The sequence below is a fragment of the Ornithodoros turicata genome, chromosome 1 (genome assembly GCF_037126465.1).
Source record: "Ornithodoros turicata isolate Travis chromosome 1, ASM3712646v1, whole genome shotgun sequence".
Taxonomy (NCBI): domain Eukaryota; kingdom Metazoa; phylum Arthropoda; class Arachnida; order Ixodida; family Argasidae; genus Ornithodoros; species Ornithodoros turicata.
Window position 1 is genome coordinate 193,691,126 of NC_088201.1, and position 18,722 is coordinate 193,709,847.

Sequence of the window (18,722 nt, forward strand, 5' to 3'; positions counted from 1 at the left end):
ATGTGCCTCGTGTCGTATTTTTTATTTTTTAAGAGACGCCAAAAGAGCCTCATTCTCGTCGTGTTAAACAGTACGTAGGGACTGATACAAAAGAGGGCAGGGTAATTTTTCTTTATTTCTTTATTTATTTTATTTTTTCTTTAGAGTTTATTACTTTGTACGAGTCATCTAAATTTAACATGTCTGCTTTGCCGCTGTTAAAGTGATGAAACAGTGCGCCTGAATCGCGTCCCCACGCGAGCCGCATGCGGGCCCGTTCTCGCGGTTTGAACACGCTGACGCAATCGCGCCCGCGGTCCGTTACCGATTCCCCGTGCGAGCACACTGTTTCATCACTTTAACAGCGGCAAAGCAGACATGTTAAATTTAGATGACTCGTACAAAGTAATAAACTCTAAAGAAAAAATAAAATAAATAAAGAAATAAAGAAAAATTACCCTGCCCTCTATTGTATCAGTCCCTACGTACTGTTTAACACGACGAGAGTGAGGCTCTTTTGGCGTCTCTTAAAAAATAAAAAATACGACACGAGGCACATGATTATCCTTGCGATAAACATATAAACATTTGATTCCGGTGGCAGTAGGATATATTAAGAAAGGTATCGTATGTGTGCGAAGTGAGTCCAAGGCATGCTGATGGGCGCGCATTGCTCTGTTGGGCACTGAAGCTTGCAGTCAATGATGTTGGAATGACAATTTTGTGAGTGTCATTAGCAACTTATCTATCTAGTGAAAGGTCGTATGCTGATGAACACATGTCAACTGGTTTGGTTTAAAAATGATGACAGCTACAGTGTGTAGCGAATGATGTTCGCATTTACCCGTTCCACTCTATAGTATTCTTGCAAAATATATGGGTGCAACGAAATAAAAGCAAAAATAACCCTTCTGTATCATAACTGCTGCGCAAAAGCTCGGCACCGTTTTCTCATGGATGTATAGCGAACATGCATTCCTTTGTTTTTTTTTCTTTTTTGTTACGATTATTATAGCATACTAATGAATACATGCGTTCTCGTTTGGTTTAAAAATGGCTTAGAGGTGCTGTGTGTATAGCGAATCCAGATGTATTCTTTGCTCAATTGCTTGACTCACTTCTGTATTATCGTTTCAAAATATTTTGGTGTAAGTAAATAAAGCAAGAGGCAACGAATTCCAATTCTGTGTTATTCATCTTTTTTTATTAGTGCATGGAGCTCGATGTCTTTCTGTACGCAATGGCAATGTTCATTTCTGAGCTGCTTTATTTGTTTTTAGCTGGTGTCGTCTGCGTGGAAGTTCCTATTACATCCGGTGCGAAGACGCGCTGTCCTTTGTACCACTGGCGCATATGTGTGTTGCGTATTTTGTCGTTGGATAATTATTGACCTGAGGAATAATGTGGCTGGGAAGACACTTTTGGGAGTTTGAATAGGCGACGCTCGTTGTGTGTATGAAAAATATGTGTGGGCGTGTGTATTTGTGAAGCTGGGAAGTCACTTGAAAAGTAAGTAAGTAATCTCCGCGTTGTGTACGCCTTTTCGCGTGAAAGAAAAGTACTGTAGCGCGAAATATTGATTAAAAATAAAGTTTATCGCGTTTTCTGAAAAGAGATGGGTACAGGGTGCCCTGCAAACAAGGTGAAGTGCTTGTTGTGGACGCGCTATTTTACCAGGGTTCGAATCGATTTTATGAGCCTTCCACGCGGTCATCACAGCGAGGGCTGCATCAAGCTACATTTGTTAGTTAAGAGCAACAACAACAGCAAGAACCGGAGTGCTTGTTCTTATGCTGGCACTCACTTGACGCGAGTTCAGACAGTATCAGCGCAAGCGTGTGTTTGTCAGTTTTTTGTTTAGCACGTGCATTTGTCATGCCCGTAGCTGTGTTCAAGCTGAGTTTTCGGGGTAAAATTCACAGTATGTGGTAGTATTATGCTGATCAAGGAGTAGTCACTGCTCACTGAATGTGTGAGCCCTTGTTTTGCCCGGGTTGCTCCGTTCCTCATTGTACAGCTCAGTTCTGTCAGCAGAAATGGGTGTGTTTGTTCTGTGTTTTGTCATGCCTGTCGGTATGCACATTGCTCAATAAGGCATGACAGGAATTATGAACTTGTTGAAGGTGCTTACTTTTTGCAGACATAGCTATTTTGCTATTTGTGCAAAAATGTGGGTATCTGAGCGCTTAACGCAGATGGTAGAAATTCCAGCCCCCGTGAGACGATTCTGCAGTAATTTGTTGCATTTTAAGAAATCGTGTTTACATTTCATGCGCGCTGTGAAGTTGTGAACAAACAAGGGAAGGGATGTGCCTGCTCATGAAAGCAAATTGCGAATCGGTATCGCAAAACATTTTTTTGTGTGCTAAATTTAGTAATTCTTTCCCTGCTTTATTACATGATAGGACGCGTCACGTAGCAAGCAGAAATGTTATGTGCGAAAAACTGTTTAAGCTACGTTTTTAAAGCAAAATCAGGAAGAAAAGACAGCCTTCAACACGGTGATTGTGGGAAGGGCTGCGTTGAGCTACATTTGTTATAGACTTTCTTCAAGCACTGTGCTTGTTATAGTGAAAGCGTTTATACGCTTCTACCGCGAATTCAGACAGTAGAAATGAAGGGGGGGGGGATATGTTTAATGCAAAGTAAGAAGAAGGAAAGGGAAAGGTTAGCCACGGTGTGGGCTTGCTATTCCCTAATGCTTTCAAGCAAACAGAAGGGTTGTGTTTGTTAGTAGTTATTGTTGTCGTTAGCGTGTGCATTTGTTATGCTTGACAATATGCACTTTGCTATTCGAGTGCGCTTTCGTGCTACTTTAACGGCAGCAAAGCAGAAATTTTTAATTTTTCTATGGCTCGCACAAAGTAATGAGCTCTTGGAAATAACGAAATAAAGAACAAAAATGCTCTGATATTGTTGTTATTATTTGCTACATATAGCGTTTAACACGCTGAGAGCGAGTGTTTTTACCATTTCTTATTTTAAAAAATACGACGTGCAGCAGATGATTATCTTTGCGATAAATCTTTATTCCAGTACCTGCAGGATATATTCAGAAAGGTTTCGAGCTTGTTAGGTGAACCAGCGTGTAGCGTATGCTGAAATTCTGTTCTCATTTTCCTGTTCCACTGTATATTATTCCTTCAAATTATTTTAGTGGAAGCGAATACAAGTAAAAGGAAAGAATCAGAATTTCGTGTAGCCAATCTGTATTATGGTGTTGATGTTGTTGAAAATAGTAATAATAATAGGGAGATCTATTAGAGATGCTGCATATGAGCATGATGGCACCGTTTCTTTCTTTTTTTCTGTACGCATAGCCATAGCCAACGCACATTCCTGGCCTGCTTTCACTCGTGTTTTTCTTTCTTTTTTTCTCTCTCTCTCGTACGCGTCGGTCGGCAGACGGTGAATCCTATTACATCCGAACCGAAGCTCTATTGTTTCATGGCTGCATACATAGTATATATGGGCAGTGTTTTGCGATGAATAATTATTGACTTAGAGAAATAATATGGGTTTCTGTGACTGTGAAGACTCGCGACGCTCGTTGTGTGTAGTGAAAAATGTGAGTCTGTATGTGTGTCTGTGTGCGTGCCTCACCCCACCGCAGCACCCCACCACACCCCATCTAATCGTCATCATTTATTGTTGTTGTTGTGTGCGGGCGTATTTTATGCGGGGACCCCACTTGACAAGTAAGTTCTTTGTGTATGCCTATTCCTGTCGATTCGAGTGAAGAAGTTATGTACGATTGCGCGAAATATTAGTTTAAAAAATGAGGTTTATCGCGCGCGTTTTTTAATAGAGTTCTTTGTGGAATGACTTGCGGGCAAGGTGAAGTGCTTGTTTTGGGCACGCTAATTTACAAGGATTCGCACCGATTTTATGAGCCTTGCACGCTGTTATCGCAGCGAGGGCCGTGTTAAAACTACATAGCTGTCAGGCTTTCATAAAGCGGTGTGCTTTGTTCTTATCGAATCGCTCATGCCTTTAGCGTAGAATTAAATGGTGTGTTTGCTAGTTAACCGTCAGTTATTGTTGTAGGTTGATAGATTGCGCGTTTGTCGTGCTTGTAGCTGTGTTCAAACTTAGTTTTATCGGTAAAATTCAGAGTATGTCGTATTATGCTGCTTAATAATTTTCTGAGAGGAGAAATGTGTGTGTGTGTCTGTTAGTTGTTGTTTGTTAGCGTGTATCTTGTCATGCTTCACGATTCTTGTCCATGCCCTTCGCTCGATAAAGCATGACACGCATTAGAACTGTTATGTTGATGAAGGTGCTTAAGTTTTGCAGTCATAGCTATTACAATTCCAGCATCAATACTGAGCGCTTAACGCAGAGGGTAGAAATTATCGTCTCCGTGAATCGAATCTGGATTTCACTGCAATTTGTTGGAAGTAAGTATGATTATTGGATTTTCATAGCCAATGTGAACAAAAAACGGGCGGCTGTGTGCCTGCTCATGGAAGCAAATTTCGAAATGGAATGGTGAAAATGACTTTCATATGCTAAAGTTACTAATTCTTGCCATGCTTCATTGCATGACAGGACGCGGAAGACGGAGGAAGGAATGAGAAGTAAGAAAAACTTGGAGCGCTTAATTGCCAGTTAACCGTGTTTTAAAAGCAAAATCAGCAAGAGAAGTCGTTTTTTGTGAATCGTGCAGCCTCCCACCCGGCTATTGTGGCGAGGGCTGTGTTGAGCTACATTTGTTAGGCTTTCTTCAAACGGTGTGCTTGCTCTTGGAATCGCTCACGCATTTAGCGCGAATTCAGACAGCAGAAACGAATGGGTGTGTTTGTTAATTGTTGTGTTTCAGTTGTTGTTTGTCGGTGTTAGCTTTTGTTGGGCTTTTAGCTCTGTTCAAGTTTAGATTTCCTGGTAAAATTCAGGGTGCGTACAATTACGCGGTTCCATAATTTTCGGACAGTAGAAACGGGAGTGTGTGTTTGTTCTGTGTTTTGTCATGCCTGTCGGTATGCTCATTGCTCGATAAGGCATGACACCCATTATGACTTATGTGTTGATGATGGTGCTTAATTTTGCAGTCGTAGCGCAGAAAATCGGGTATATGAGCGTTCAATGCAAATTTCCGTCTCTGTGAGACGAATCTGCTGCAATTTGTTCCATTTCAAGTAATAATAATTAAATTTCATAGCGAACGTGAACAAAAAAGGGAGGGTTGTGTGTCTGCTCATGGAAGCAAGCTGCAAAACGGAATGGTGAAAATGCGTTTCATATGCTAAATTTATTCATTCTTGCCCTGCGTCACTGCATGACAGATCATGTAGCAAGCAGAAATGGGGGTTGAGGAAAACTTGGCGCGCTTTATGGTTAATAATAATAATAATAATTGGGGGTTTACGTCGCGAGACAACTGAGATCACGCTTTGTGGATAGTGCGCTACTTTTAAAGTGCAAAATCAGAAAGAAAATATGATTTTCGTGCATTCAGTAAGCCTATTGATCACTTTGAGTGGTCCAGGCTCGCTTATTATTTTCTCATCTTCAATAGGGGCAGTTATTCTAGACAGAAGCAACAGCGTCCACGAAGAGAGCGATGATTAGTTTCTTGAATTGTTGTACAAAAAATGTTGATATTGTTCTCAATGATTGAAAGTAGAAAAAGCGCTTTTTGATATGTTTATTTAGTCATTTAGTAAGTCTTCGAGGAAATCGCGCTGAATTGCAAGTATCAGTTTTTTTTTCTCAGCCTTTGCGCATGGATGGTGTTTCCTTTCATGAGTGAATATAATTTATGGCTGTTAAAAGTTAGAGTAATTTCATATGACCTTCAATAACAGGAGCAAGAGCATTTTTTTGTAGTAGTAGTAGTTTTCGTAATCTTTAATGTAAGAATGAAAATCAGTAATAGCGCAGTAAAGAAAATAATATGGCGATGTAAATTCAATTAATACCAGGGAGCATGAAGCACTCTTGTCTGGCGCGCATTCTTCACTCCTGATAGCAAGAGCGAACTTTGAAACGTTGACTGTTTGGGCGGTGGTTGGGTGCTCACAGGAGCAGCCTCAGACAATGGGAGGAAATGATGACGTCAAACAGCGCGGTGTCTGGTAGACTAGTGCTTCATTCTCGCAGGGGAAGCTAGGGCAACGGTTGTGGTGTAGGTGCGCACCCGTCTGGATTTCGCTTTAATGCAAGATTTCCATAAACAGTGACGTCATAACTGGTTACTATATTTAATGAATAACAGAGGGGGATTTGCGAAGCTCTCCTCTCTGGACGACCTTTGGAACGGATGACGTCACGACCAATGACAGTGCAGAGCTCTTGATGCCCTGGTGGAGAAATCAACGGACGCTTCATTGCTTCGGGTGGATCTCTGAGTGGCGGTCATGCTGTTGGTGCTCTCCTCGCCACGGATTTCGTGACGAGCGACTGTTCTTGACTGAGTGATGTGTGTGGAAATACTTCGGTGCCGGTGAGTTGTCGTTTTAATACTTCTTCTATTGTCGCGTTTACCTACACCCTAACTGCGATAACTTGACAGCGTGTATTGCAGTAGTGTATGTTTGTCGATTTACCTTGTTGCGATTAGCAGAAAGTCTTCCCCTTGTTGTTATTATTCTTGTCCGTGCATGCCCAAACATGTTCGCAATTCCCTTGTACGCCATTCTGTCAATGACACTTGTTGCTATTCTCGTCGGTGCATGCCCGCACATATTCGCGATGGTGAAAATTTTGTGTGTGTGTGTGCCTATTTTCGCGCGTGTTTTCCCCTCGTTAGCACTTTTTTGTTTTGTTTCTTTCTGCATTCCACGGAAGTCCCCATGATGACAGCGGTGCTGCCACCTGACGTGATGCTTTCCGACCTGCCTGGTGTGACGCTTTGCAAATGGCGGCGCCCATGGGCTGATGCTGTTACCGAACCTGGACTGGCACATTAATGAATTGAATGTGTATAGTAATGACTTGAATTATTAAATGAGTTTAGAAAGTGCATTTATGCGTATGTGCGCTTCTTTTCGTGTGTCTCATTATAGAATAACACGACTTAACGATAATTTGATATTTTCCTCCTCTCTCTCTCTCTCGTTGGAATGAATAGTGATTGAATTTATTAATTGAAAATTATCTTCTACGCTCTATTATCGCATTCTTATGCGTGTATGAGCGATTTTAAGTGAAAAATCGAAAAAAATTTTTAAAAAAATTGGGTGGGGTGCAAATTGCAAAATTGGGGGTGAGAGAGGAGGAAGGTGTCATGTTGCTCGTTAAGTCGTATTATTCTTTTACTACTGCTCTATTGGTGAAACTAATTAAAATGCACAAAGTGTCACGCGTGTTTGTTGTAGTGTGGTTGTTTGTCAATCATTTAATATAAATTTCGGACTTACGGCTTAAACGTCCTTTCTTGCCTGCGAACTCGAGGTCGATGTGACGATGGAACCGCTTATGCGTGTCAACTTTGACGCGCTCTAATGGTAAGGGTATTTAAGGTGAAGGTATTACCACGCGTGTTTGTTGTAGCGGTGATACATGTAAAACATTTACGATAAGTTTCGGACATGTAGCTTAAACGTCCTTTGTTCCCTATCAAGGCGAAGCTCTTCAAATTTTCATTGATAGAGGTCGACCTGACACGGAATTGTCGTGCGGGCCAGCTTTAATGCGCTCTATTGTTGAAACTAATTAAAATGCACAAAGTGTCACGCGTGTTTGTTGTAGTGTGGATTTTTGTCAATCATTTAACATAAATTTCGGACATATGGCTTAAACGTCCTTTCTTGCCTGCGAACTCGAGGTCGTTGTGACGACAGAACCGCTCATGCGGGCCAACTTTGGCACGCTCTAATGGTAAGGGTATTTAAGTTAAAGAAATTACCAGGCGTGTTTGTTGTAGCATTGATACATGTAAAACATTTACCATAAATTTCGAACCTGTAGCTCAAACGTCTTTTGTTCCCTATGAAGGCGAAACTCTTCAAATTTTCATTGATAGAGGTCGACCTGACACGGAATTGTCGTGCGGGCAGCTTTCACGCGCTCTGTTGGTGAAACTAATTAAAATGCACAAAGTGTAACGCGTGTCTGTTGTAGTGTGGATGTTTGTCAATCATTTAACATAAATTTCGGACTTATGGCTTAAACGTCCTTTCTTGCCTGCGAACTCGAGGTCGATGTGACGACGGAAGCGCTCATGCGGGCCAACTTTGACAAGCTCTAATGGTAAGGGTTTTTAAGTTAAAGAAATTACCAGGCGTGTTTGTTGTAGCATTGATACATGTAAAACATTTACCATAAATTTCGAACCTGTAGCTCAAACGTCTTTTGTTCCCTATGAAGGCGAAACTCTTCAAATTTTCATTGATAGAGGTCGACCTGACACGGAATTGTCGTGCGGGCAGCTTTCACGCGCTCTGTTGGTGAAACTAATTAAAATGCACAAAGTGTAACGCGTGTCTGTTGTAGTGTGGATGTTTGTCAATCATTTAACATAAATTTCGGACTTATGGCTTAAACGTCCTTTCTTGCCTGCGAACTCGAGGTCGATGTGACGACGGAACCGCTCATGCGGGCCAACTTTGACAAGCTCTAATGGTAAGGGTTTTTAAGTTAAAGGAATTACCAGGCGTGTTTGTTGTAGCGTTGTTACATGTAAAACATTTACCATAAGTTTGGGACCCGTAGCTTAAACGTGCTTTGTTCCCTATCTAGGCGAAACTCTTCAAATTTTCATTGATAGAGGTCGACCTGACACGGAATCCTCGTGCGGGACAGCTTTAACGCGCTCTATTGGAAGCCTATACGAAGAGGGGAGTCAATATACTTTCGTGTCAATATACTATATATACTTTTGTGTGTCACCACTTCACTTTGTACCAGAGGAAGCGTGGACCTCCACGCGAATGCTTGTACAAATTAAACTTAAACAAAAATCTTCTGTGTCGACTTCTGTATTTTGTTTACGCGCTCTATTGGTGAAACTAATTAAAATGCATAAACTGTCACGTGTGTTTTTATAGTGTGGATGGACTGAAGGAAAGACGGGTCTCCTAAGATGCGCAATGAACAAAATAAAGAAAGAAAAAAGGCGTTTCTTCACGATTTTTTTGTAGACGATCTACTGAACGGATTGTTGTTCTGAAAACTGCTACAATATCAGGTCATCGAAAGGAACAGATGTTCTAATTGGGAAAACGATTTTTAGGTAATGATTGATTTGACGGTTGAGCAACATATGGCCAAGAACGTCCGCCGGCCCAGAGACGATAGAAGTAAAAACAGCATGTCTATAGCCCTTAGTTTTTTTTAAATAAAAAAGTCTGTATCGCTTAAAAAAGACACCCTGTATAATATGTGAAAAAAGTAGTAAAATCTCTTTGGCTGCACGTTGAACATATGTTTATAAGTCCCAAACGTCGCAATACCAGCACTGGACAGCTGTTTCGGCCTTATTGGGCCTTCATCACCAATGCGTAGGTGAGCGACGTTTGAGCGAGTGGCGTGGTAAGGTCACGTGGAACGTGATGTTCTCCCGTCAGGATGAGAACCTCCCCTCTGAAAGCCCAGTGCGAAGCCAGTGAAGTATTATGTGAAAACACACACAGCGTAGCCGTTTTCAGAACAAAAATCCGTTTCATAGATCGCCCGCAAAAAAATAGTGAAGGAACGCCTTTCTTTCTTTATTTTGTTCATTGCGCATCTTCGCAGACGCGTATTTCCTTCATCCCCAACGTGAGAGGGGGAATGAGCACAGTGCCGCCTCATGCGTCGAAGATGAGCTTTAACTTGTGGAAACAAAACAGAAGCAAATGTATCGGGTGATTCTATCGGAACTGGCCTTATCTTGGGTTGCATGTTCTGTTTCCTTTTAATCTTTTTCCAGGACGCGATAGGCGATAGTGTGCTCTTTCTCCCTGTCACATTGGGGATGAAGCAAAGACGCGTCTTCTAAGAAGCGCAATGAACAAAATAAAGAAAAAAATGGCGCTCCCTTGCGAATTTTTTGTGCGCGATCTATCGAACGGATTTTTGTTCTAGAAACGGCTACGATATCAGTTGACCGAAAGGAACAGATGTTCTCATTGGGACAACTTTGTAGCTTTTATAATTAACAAGTTAATTAATGAAAGTTAATTAAGACATTGCCTTTGGACTTTGCTAATGCCTTCCTAGGGAGTGCCTTTCAGCATATGCTATATTGCAATTGATTTCATCTTGGAAAAAGTGTCATATATATTTTTTTAAAGTCTGTATACACTTAGCTGGGACACCCTGTAGAGTCGAACATCTGCCGAGAGGTCGCCTACTTTGAGTTTTCCTGGAAGTCTAGGCCTTTGATATGTCAGTAGTGCATTCCGTGTAGCAATGTATTCCCCATTTTTCCGTATATTAATCTTACGTGAGTCCACGACGTCCTGGGGTCGGATTCACAAAGAGCTCGTGCGACGGAATCTGTCGTATCTCCGTCGTAAGGGAAAGTTACGACGAAGTGTAGATTCACGAAGGGCGCGTGTCGCAAAATCTTCACAGCTTACGGCGGAATCCTGCGAGAGCTCCCGAGCAGTCTTACGAAGAAATATGGCGGTGCTATTTGGCAGCGGTGGATGCGGAGACGGCAAACAAAGACTCCGTAATACGGGCCTACACATTGTAGTTCGAGAGCCTTCGAAGTACAGAACTTTCGAGACCATCCCCGAAGCTAAATTGAGGCACTTTTTTTGCTTGGTAACCTTCAGCAAACGCTTCAACTTTGTGCCCCGTAAAATCGGGTCGCAGGGATTTTTCAAGCATCCCCTACACCCCGCTAAGACACCCCCAACACTCCTCCAAATTGTCTGCAAGAAAGGCAAAAGAAGCCATAAAAGCTGCGAAACTGGGTGCCACACACCGCTTACAAAACACCCTCACCCACCCCCTCCCCGAGACGAACATACTGGGAATATATTTGCTGTGTCATCCAACGCGTTTCGCCTGTGATTGCATGGCATCCATTATGGCTACCGAAAGACCGAGAGCACGTGCAGTAACAAAACATTTGGGGACGAACTACTTCGTCTTCTTCTAACGGGACGACACTTATTGGTGCGATTACAAATGTTCGTCATCGTTACCATAGCGAAAACATAGTCTCGCACCCTTTGGCTGTTTCTCTCGGACGTCCACGTGACAGGAAGCTAGCAACTTCCTCTTACTCGTCAAAGGGGGTACCCTCTCCACTACGATAGCTTTGTGAATCGCGCTTACGACGCCGTCGTACGCGCGTCGCTGACTACGACGTCTTAGCGCATCTTAGCATAACTTACGATCGCGTTTGTGAATCCGACCCCTGATCCTTTATGCCCATCAAGATCTCCTCAGACGGCACATCAATCAGCTCTGAAACTGGGATGGCGCCTCTGCAAGTGTTCAGTGCTGTGTGCAATAAATCTGAAATCCCTTTCCCATCATTTCGTGCGCGTTCAGGATACGTCCACATACTTTTTGTTTGCTTATTTTAAATGGAGGTATATGTCATGGTTCTGGTCACACCTGGGGAAAGAAGAAGCTCGGGGGAAAACGTGCAGAGGTGCGACCTAAGGGGCACGGACAGAGGTGCACGGGCGATTGTGTTCTGCGAGGGAACGAGGACTCCTGGCTGTTCGTTGGCATCGTCGTGGAATTCAACCGCCTGGCTCTTGGTTCGAACTTCCACCTGGTCCTGGGTTCCTGGTTCTGACTGCGGGTTTGCCCTACCATGTTCTGGCTGCTGGTGTGCCCCACCGGGTTCTTGCCTCTGGTTCTGGATTGCTTGCTTGCTGGCGTTGCACTGTCCGCCCCCGAGGGTTCACAGTAAAGTTTCTGCTTACAACCTTGTTTGACTCTGTCTCATGCTGGCTTCTATCCGAACTACCCTGAGGGCTCTGGCGTCCATGTCCAGTGTAGGTACTGTGAATAGACCCGCTGTCACGTAGGTTGACTCACATCCTGTCGCATGACAGTCTCCAAATCTTATGCGTTGGATTTCAACGATATTTTCAGACCGATGCCACGACTTGTTTGATGAAAAAATTTGACTTTCCTGTACATTTTTGTCTTTGTGAGTGTCCGAACCAGAGAGTACGATGTATTTCGCAGTGAAGTCTGTTGATACAATGTATAAAACTGTGGTCGGGGCGTTTTGCCCCGATATCAAAGGAAAGAAAAAAATTGATCCATGCAGAGGTGCTCCTACCCGTCACCCGCACTTCACACTGAGAGATGTGGGAAGGGCTCGGAGGTTTAGCAACCCATCGGCAAGGGCTGGACCGATGTCCCGACCGCCACTGTTTAAGTCTCCTACCCTTCTCGTCTCGCCCTTCATCCATAAGTCTCGCCATTCATCTCGTGAGCGCGGTACGGATAACACCTCGGGACTCGGAAGTGGGGTTCGTGATGGCGCCATCTCACCAAATATCTGCATGTACAGATGCCCCCTGCTGGGCCGCCTTGCACAGAAGCGCATTAGAAAGCGCGGTGCCGAAGCTCTCTCACTGCATGTGGAGAACATGTGGAGTTCATCGTGCCGTCCGAGCACGGGACAGCCGTTTACTCTACTTGAGACTCATCATGACGGCGCACGGAACTGACGCGATCTTGGTTCGGCACAGATAGTGTGTCTACTTTCTGCAATAAAACATTCTACATGTGGGGTGTACGGTTTCGGCTCTGGCGAAAAAGAAAAAAAAAACTCTCCAATGAACATTATAAAATAAGCTTATCTAGATGTGGGTCGTATGAACTGGATGTAGAACCTGTGTCGGAACCTGATCTGATACCCAAAGCGCATGTGTGCGGACTCAGTACCTATTATGATTGCAAGCAAGCACACGTGAAATGAATTAGTTTTCGTTGTTCTTGATGAATGTTGTATTTGACCTAGAGTGTAGAAATAAGTGAGTGTTTGCATTTTCAAACGCGCGACACCAACTGCTAATGGCAAAAGGGAAGTTGAGGAAATCAGCAAAAGTGGCTGGGACAAATGCAGGGGTTCGCGCCATACGCGTCTGAGCGTAGCAGATATTTTATTTGTGTTGTTTGTGCTTACCGTCCCCTATAGTGGTTTATGCAGAATTTCAAGCATGTTGGGGTGTTTAAAAAATTGGGGAAATAGAAAAGTCCCCATCATGGGAGTGCGCAATTAAAAAAGAGAGGCGATGACGCCAAAGATTTGAAGAGGGTGGAAGAGATCTGGATAAATCACTGTTTTTTTTTTAGTTTTCACACTTTATGATCAGAAACGGTCATTTTGAGGTAACAAAGATTAATTGGGAATGGCACACCTACTGGGAATAGTTTCGTCAGGCGCCTCATTATTCCATCGGAGGGACTATTCAAGGACAGCAAAGAAACCAAGGGTTAATCGTATGAGAAGATTTATTTTCTGGCTCATGTGTCTCATCCAGTGTCACTGCCCCCACCCCTCCCCACTCAAGCATGTTCCATTACCTGTCACTCAGATGACCATAGCGGGCATCTGGGAGGAGACACACGTTGTAGAAGGTATCTTCCTGAATTGGAGTGCTTCCAGTCGTTCGAACACGTCTCTGGTATACGTTTTTGTCTTTCTGTGCGGGAAAGAACATCTGCGGCTCTACTTAATCATTATGCGATAGATAAGAACATATACGCGCGGACGCGCGACCGATACCGGGCGGAGTCATAGCGCTCTTTTTTTTTTTTTTTTTGTTATTTTGGTTTCGTCACTGGTCATCCTATCCCATTTCAGAGCCAGTCAAATCCTGCTGACCACCTGAAGAGAAAATCTGACCTCGTGCTTTGAGTTGTTGATATTGCTGCCTCCGGCCGACTTCCGCAGTCCTTGTTCTTTTTGCGGTTTTTTTTTCTCATTAGTTATCTACTTGACACAACAGCAGTACTTGAGCAGATTAACATCGACACTGCGAAGTCATGAAGCAAACGTCTCCCTTTCAACTGCAGAGTGCACGCTGCATGACGAACGTCTTTCTTTGGACAGCACCAGTACTGTTTAGTTGCCATCCGATGCAGCAAGGATAGGAAATGGAGGAATAAAAATAAAAGAAGAACCAGCTCTGCACGCCAGAACACCTAGATAATTACATAGTCTTCTATGCCGGCACCAATATACGTATGTACTTCTAAGAGGTATGTGACATGAGTTATGTTTACCTGGCTATGCGTGCGCTGTTCACTGTGCGCAGGAGCTCTGCATGGCTGTGTTCTTGATAGTTCGTCGCCCATCTTGTCCTCCTGAAATAGATGATACCTTTACTGTGCGGCTGTTATACTGCGATATTTGTGAGGGTTACTATTCCAGATAATTGTTTACATTAAATAAAGCTGTAAGCTAATGCAATTAAATGGAAAGCACCGTTCACACATGTAAGTACATTGGATTGAAAATGCTTTTGTGATGATCATGCTTCCTTGAACTTTTATGCTTTTTGTTTATTTATGTTTATGTTTATTTATTTCAGCATACTACAAATTTTCGGGGCACAGGTGGGTGGGGGGGGGGGGCAATAATAGTGAGTAGAAATGGTCAGAAAAGCGAAGTGCTACATTTTTTTAAAGGAGTATACAGATATGAGGCGTGGAATACATCATAGCTGCAGTCTGTCAGTCCAGGAAAGGAACTGCATAATGTTTTCTTCTTTTTTTTGCGCTGAATGTTCACGGTGGGAGATTACTCCAATTGTGTTTGGTGCATGGAAATAAAAAGTATAGGTAACACTTGATGTGCGAATAGGCACTTTTGGCTAAGCGAGCCGGAAGGTTCTTGGAAAAAGTTCCAAAGTTTGTCTTGATCTTCCGCAGCGCCGGAGACAAAACGTTATAATAAGAGGGACGAGATAGCACGCATGTAGGCGTTCTATACCGTCTTTACTACACTGACCTTGTATCACCATGTCCTGTGCAGTAGAAAAGTCGATATAAACATGTGCCAACTTCCCTGCTACACCCTCTCGTCCAAAGTTTGTCGTTTATTTTCCGTCCATAATGTTGCATAGAAATTTTAATCCACCAAGCTTAATCATGCGTTGCCAAATAATGTAACGACAACGCGGCTTTTGTAAGGTAAGATGCTCAGTGAATCTCTCGCTGAACTTCGAAATGTCCTGTTTCCTTCACACCTTTCTGTCGTCTCTGCCTTCCTCTTCTTCTACTAGCTGACATATCCCCATCGTTCCCTACAACTATCTAAGCTTTCTTGTTGCTGTAGCGTTGTTACCGAGAGCTTAATAGATCTCAAGCCTGCAGCGAACCTGCGAACTCATCGACCTCCATTGAAGAATTGCATTCGATCTGCTTTCCATAGAATAACGATTAGCATTGAAGGTTCGGAAAAAGTGTCCACATCTTGGCGTGACGATGGAAGTGTCTTCGAGTGTCCACAAGTGGATTGGTGGCTCAAGACCGTCACGGTATTTTGTCCAGAGACTTATTTTCTCGATGTTGCCTTCATAGTAGAATACATTAGCATGTTTTAGTCCTGCAATTACATCAATACCAGCGCTACCAGGGTGTCCACATTGGACATGACAGGCTGCCCTGTCTTCTGCGCTTTCCAACTTTCCTATGCGTTAACTGTTTAGAGCTAATTGGAGTGAATATCATTATATTTTTCATAATTAAACTCTTCATCCGGCCGACAAGTCAAGAACATCCGTGCCGTTCGCGTTATCAAAATCAAACACAGGAGTAAATGCATTAACATGCTGTCACGTTCCTGAACAGTGATGGCTTCACAGCATCAACAATTTTAGACATAAATTTTCCGTTTAGTGCAACATCATCTTGAAAAGAAAAAAAAGGAATATATATATATATATATATATATATATATATATATATATATATATATATTTATATATATATTCTTGAAGGTCTTGAAGATTCAGACGGCGCCGTATTAATACACAGAAGAAATAAGTTCGCACAGCTCGATTTCCCTTCCCCCACCACTGTCGAAGCACACGAAAGTGAGTGTTTTCTGTTTGACCAACTCATTATATCTTTTCACTTGAAAAAGAACGGTCCACCGTTCGAAACGTCGTGTCTGTGTAATTTCAAAATGAATTAAATGAAGTCATCTGAAAATATTCCTTTGGTGGTGCTCTGTGCGAACTTATTTCTTCTGTTATTTCTTCTATACATATATATATATATGTTTACAATTTTATCGTGCACTCCCAGCCGAGTACAGCTGTTTCGTCCTACTTGGGACTCATCAGCCCGGCGTAGGGAAGTGACAAGATCTTGGTCGGCACTAACAGTGCGTCTCGGCGAGACGTCAATGTTCCACGGTGACAGCGCCACATGTGGAGGCCGCAGTGCAAGCCAGCAAGTACATATACAAAAAGGAAAAATAGCTAATGCTCTATGGCTGCACGTTGAACATATGTTTACAATTTTATCGTGCACTCCCAGCCGAGTACAGCTGTTTCGTCCTACTTGGGACTCATCAGCCCGGCGTAGGGAAGTGACACGATCTTGGTCGGCACTAACAGTGCGTCTCGGCGAGACGTCAATGTTCCACGGTGACAGCGCCACATGTGGAGGCCGCAGTGCAAGCCAGCAAGTACATATACAAAAAGGAAAAATAGCTAATGCTCTATGGCTGCACGTTGAACATATGTTTACAATTTTATCGTGCACTCCCAGCCGAGTACAGCTGTTTCGTCCTACTTGGGACTCATCAGCCCGGCGTAGGGAAGTGACACGATCTTGGTCGGCACTAAGAGTGCGTCTCGGCGAGACGTCAATGTTCCACGGTGACAGCGCCACACGTGGAGGCCGCAGTGCAAGCCAGCAAGTACATATACAAAAAGAAAAAATAGCTAATGCTCTATGGCTGCACGTTGAACATGTGTTTACAATGTGTCCTACGCCGGGTGTCCTACGCCGGGCTGATGAGTCCCAAGTAGGACGAAACAGCTGTACTCGGCTGGGAGTGGACGATAAATTTGTAAACATATGTTCAACGTGCAGCCATAGAGCATTAGCTATTTTTTCTTTTTGTATATATATATTGTGAGATAGCGAAAGGGCGAGAGAAGAGCCGTTTAATGAGGGCAGGAAGAATGAATGCGGGTGGTTGCAACTCGCGCTAAGATGCAGTGATGATCATGGCGATGATTCTGCAGTACCCGTGTACCAATATGTTCTGGACCTAAGGAATAGGTTGGAACAGACATGTAAGTGGGCGGAGTCAGAGCTCCGTAGGGCCAAATTGTGTCAGTCTAGAACATACAACAAAAAGGCACATGTACGTGTACTACACCCAGGACAGAAGGTCCTTGTTTTACTACCTACGGTACCGAGTAAACTTACCATGCAGTGGAAAGGACCGTACACAGTGGTCAAACGCCGGAACGACCAGAATTATGAGGTGCACATGGGCGAAGGTATCAAAGTGTTCCACATAAACTTGCTGAAACTTTACATTTCACGTGACACGACTGAATGTGCGGCAGTCGTGGGCGAGACAGTATTTCGTGATGAGATTGCGTGTGCAGCCGTAGCTGAAGAAGCACCTCTTGAGGAGCAGATAGATATCCCTGCTCCGGGGTTGGTTCCGGGACAGTCTTACAATGATGTGACATTCGCAGACACTTTGGGCGAAGGGGAAAAGGTAGAAGCACAAACGTTGGTCAAGGAGTTCCAAGAGATTTTTTCAGACCTTCCGGGTCGCACGAATGTGCTTAACTGCCACCTCAGGCTATCGGATGACAGGCCGATACAGGCAAAGCAGTTCCCAATACCTCAGGCGTTGCAAGAAACGATAGAAAACGAGGTCCAGCTCATGCTACGTATGGGAGTTATAGAGAAGTCAGAATCTGCATACCGGGCGCCACTGGTAGTGGTGAAAAAGCCAGACGGTTCTAATAGGTTATGTGTGGACTTCCGCAAGCTAAATGATGTTTTGGTATTTGATGCAGAACCGATACCTCGGGTGGATGCCATGTTAGCCCGAGTCGGCAGGAAACGCTACTTTTCTAAATTAGATTTAGCCAGAGGGTACTGGCAAATACCAATGTCGGAGTCGTCTAAAGAAAAGACGGCCTTTACAACGGAAAGCGGCTTATACCAGTTCAAGTACATGCCTTTCGGACTGAAGACCGCGGCTGCGGTATTTACCAAACTTGTGAGGGAAGTTATCAGGGGTATACCGAACGTCGAGCACTATATTGATGACATACTTGTGGCAACAGATACGTGGGAAGAACACCTAATGGTATTGCGGCAGGTGTTTGAGAGAATAAGGTCTGCTCAACTCACTCTCAAACCAAAAAAAATGTGAGTTTGGAAACAGAGCAGTGTTGTACTTGGGGCATGTCGTGGGACAAGGTCAGATCACCCCGAACCCTGACACTTTGGAGAAGGTAGGTGCGGCGCAAAGGCCACACACTAAAAAACAAGTCAGGTCATTCCTAGGCTTGGCAGGGTTTTATAGGGACTTTATCCCGCATTTTGCAGAAGTCTCGGCTCCACTGGTTAACTTGACGAAGAAGGGTGCTAGAAATGAAGTTACATGGGAACCACAACACGAGAATGCATTCGCTCAGTTGAAACGGTGTCTCTCCACTCCGCCAGTATTAGTGGCGCCTGATTTTGACAAAACATTTATCCTCAGGACAGATGCTTCGATGCAAAGCCTGGGCGCTATGCTACTGCAAACACATGAAGGGGTTCCGAGACTAGTAACCTGTGCTAGCAGGCGTCTGTCAGCCGCAGAACGCAACTACGCCACTATTGAGAGGGAGGCACTGGCT

At 43.7% G+C, this 18,722-nt stretch overlaps 1 protein-coding gene across 3 annotated transcripts in view; it reads right to left on the reverse strand.

Moving 5' to 3' along the window:
• LOC135378912 (atlastin-2-like) overlaps positions 1–18,722 on the reverse strand; it is a 277,503-nt gene that overhangs the window by 89,126 nt on the left and 169,655 nt on the right. For all 3 annotated transcript variants that reach the window (XM_064612076.1, XM_064612075.1, XM_064612077.1), the window contains one exon: positions 14,116–14,196. In XM_064612076.1, coding sequence (XP_064468146.1) covers positions 14,116–14,196 — 81 coding nt within the window. The remainder of the gene's footprint in view (positions 1–14,115; positions 14,197–18,722) is intronic.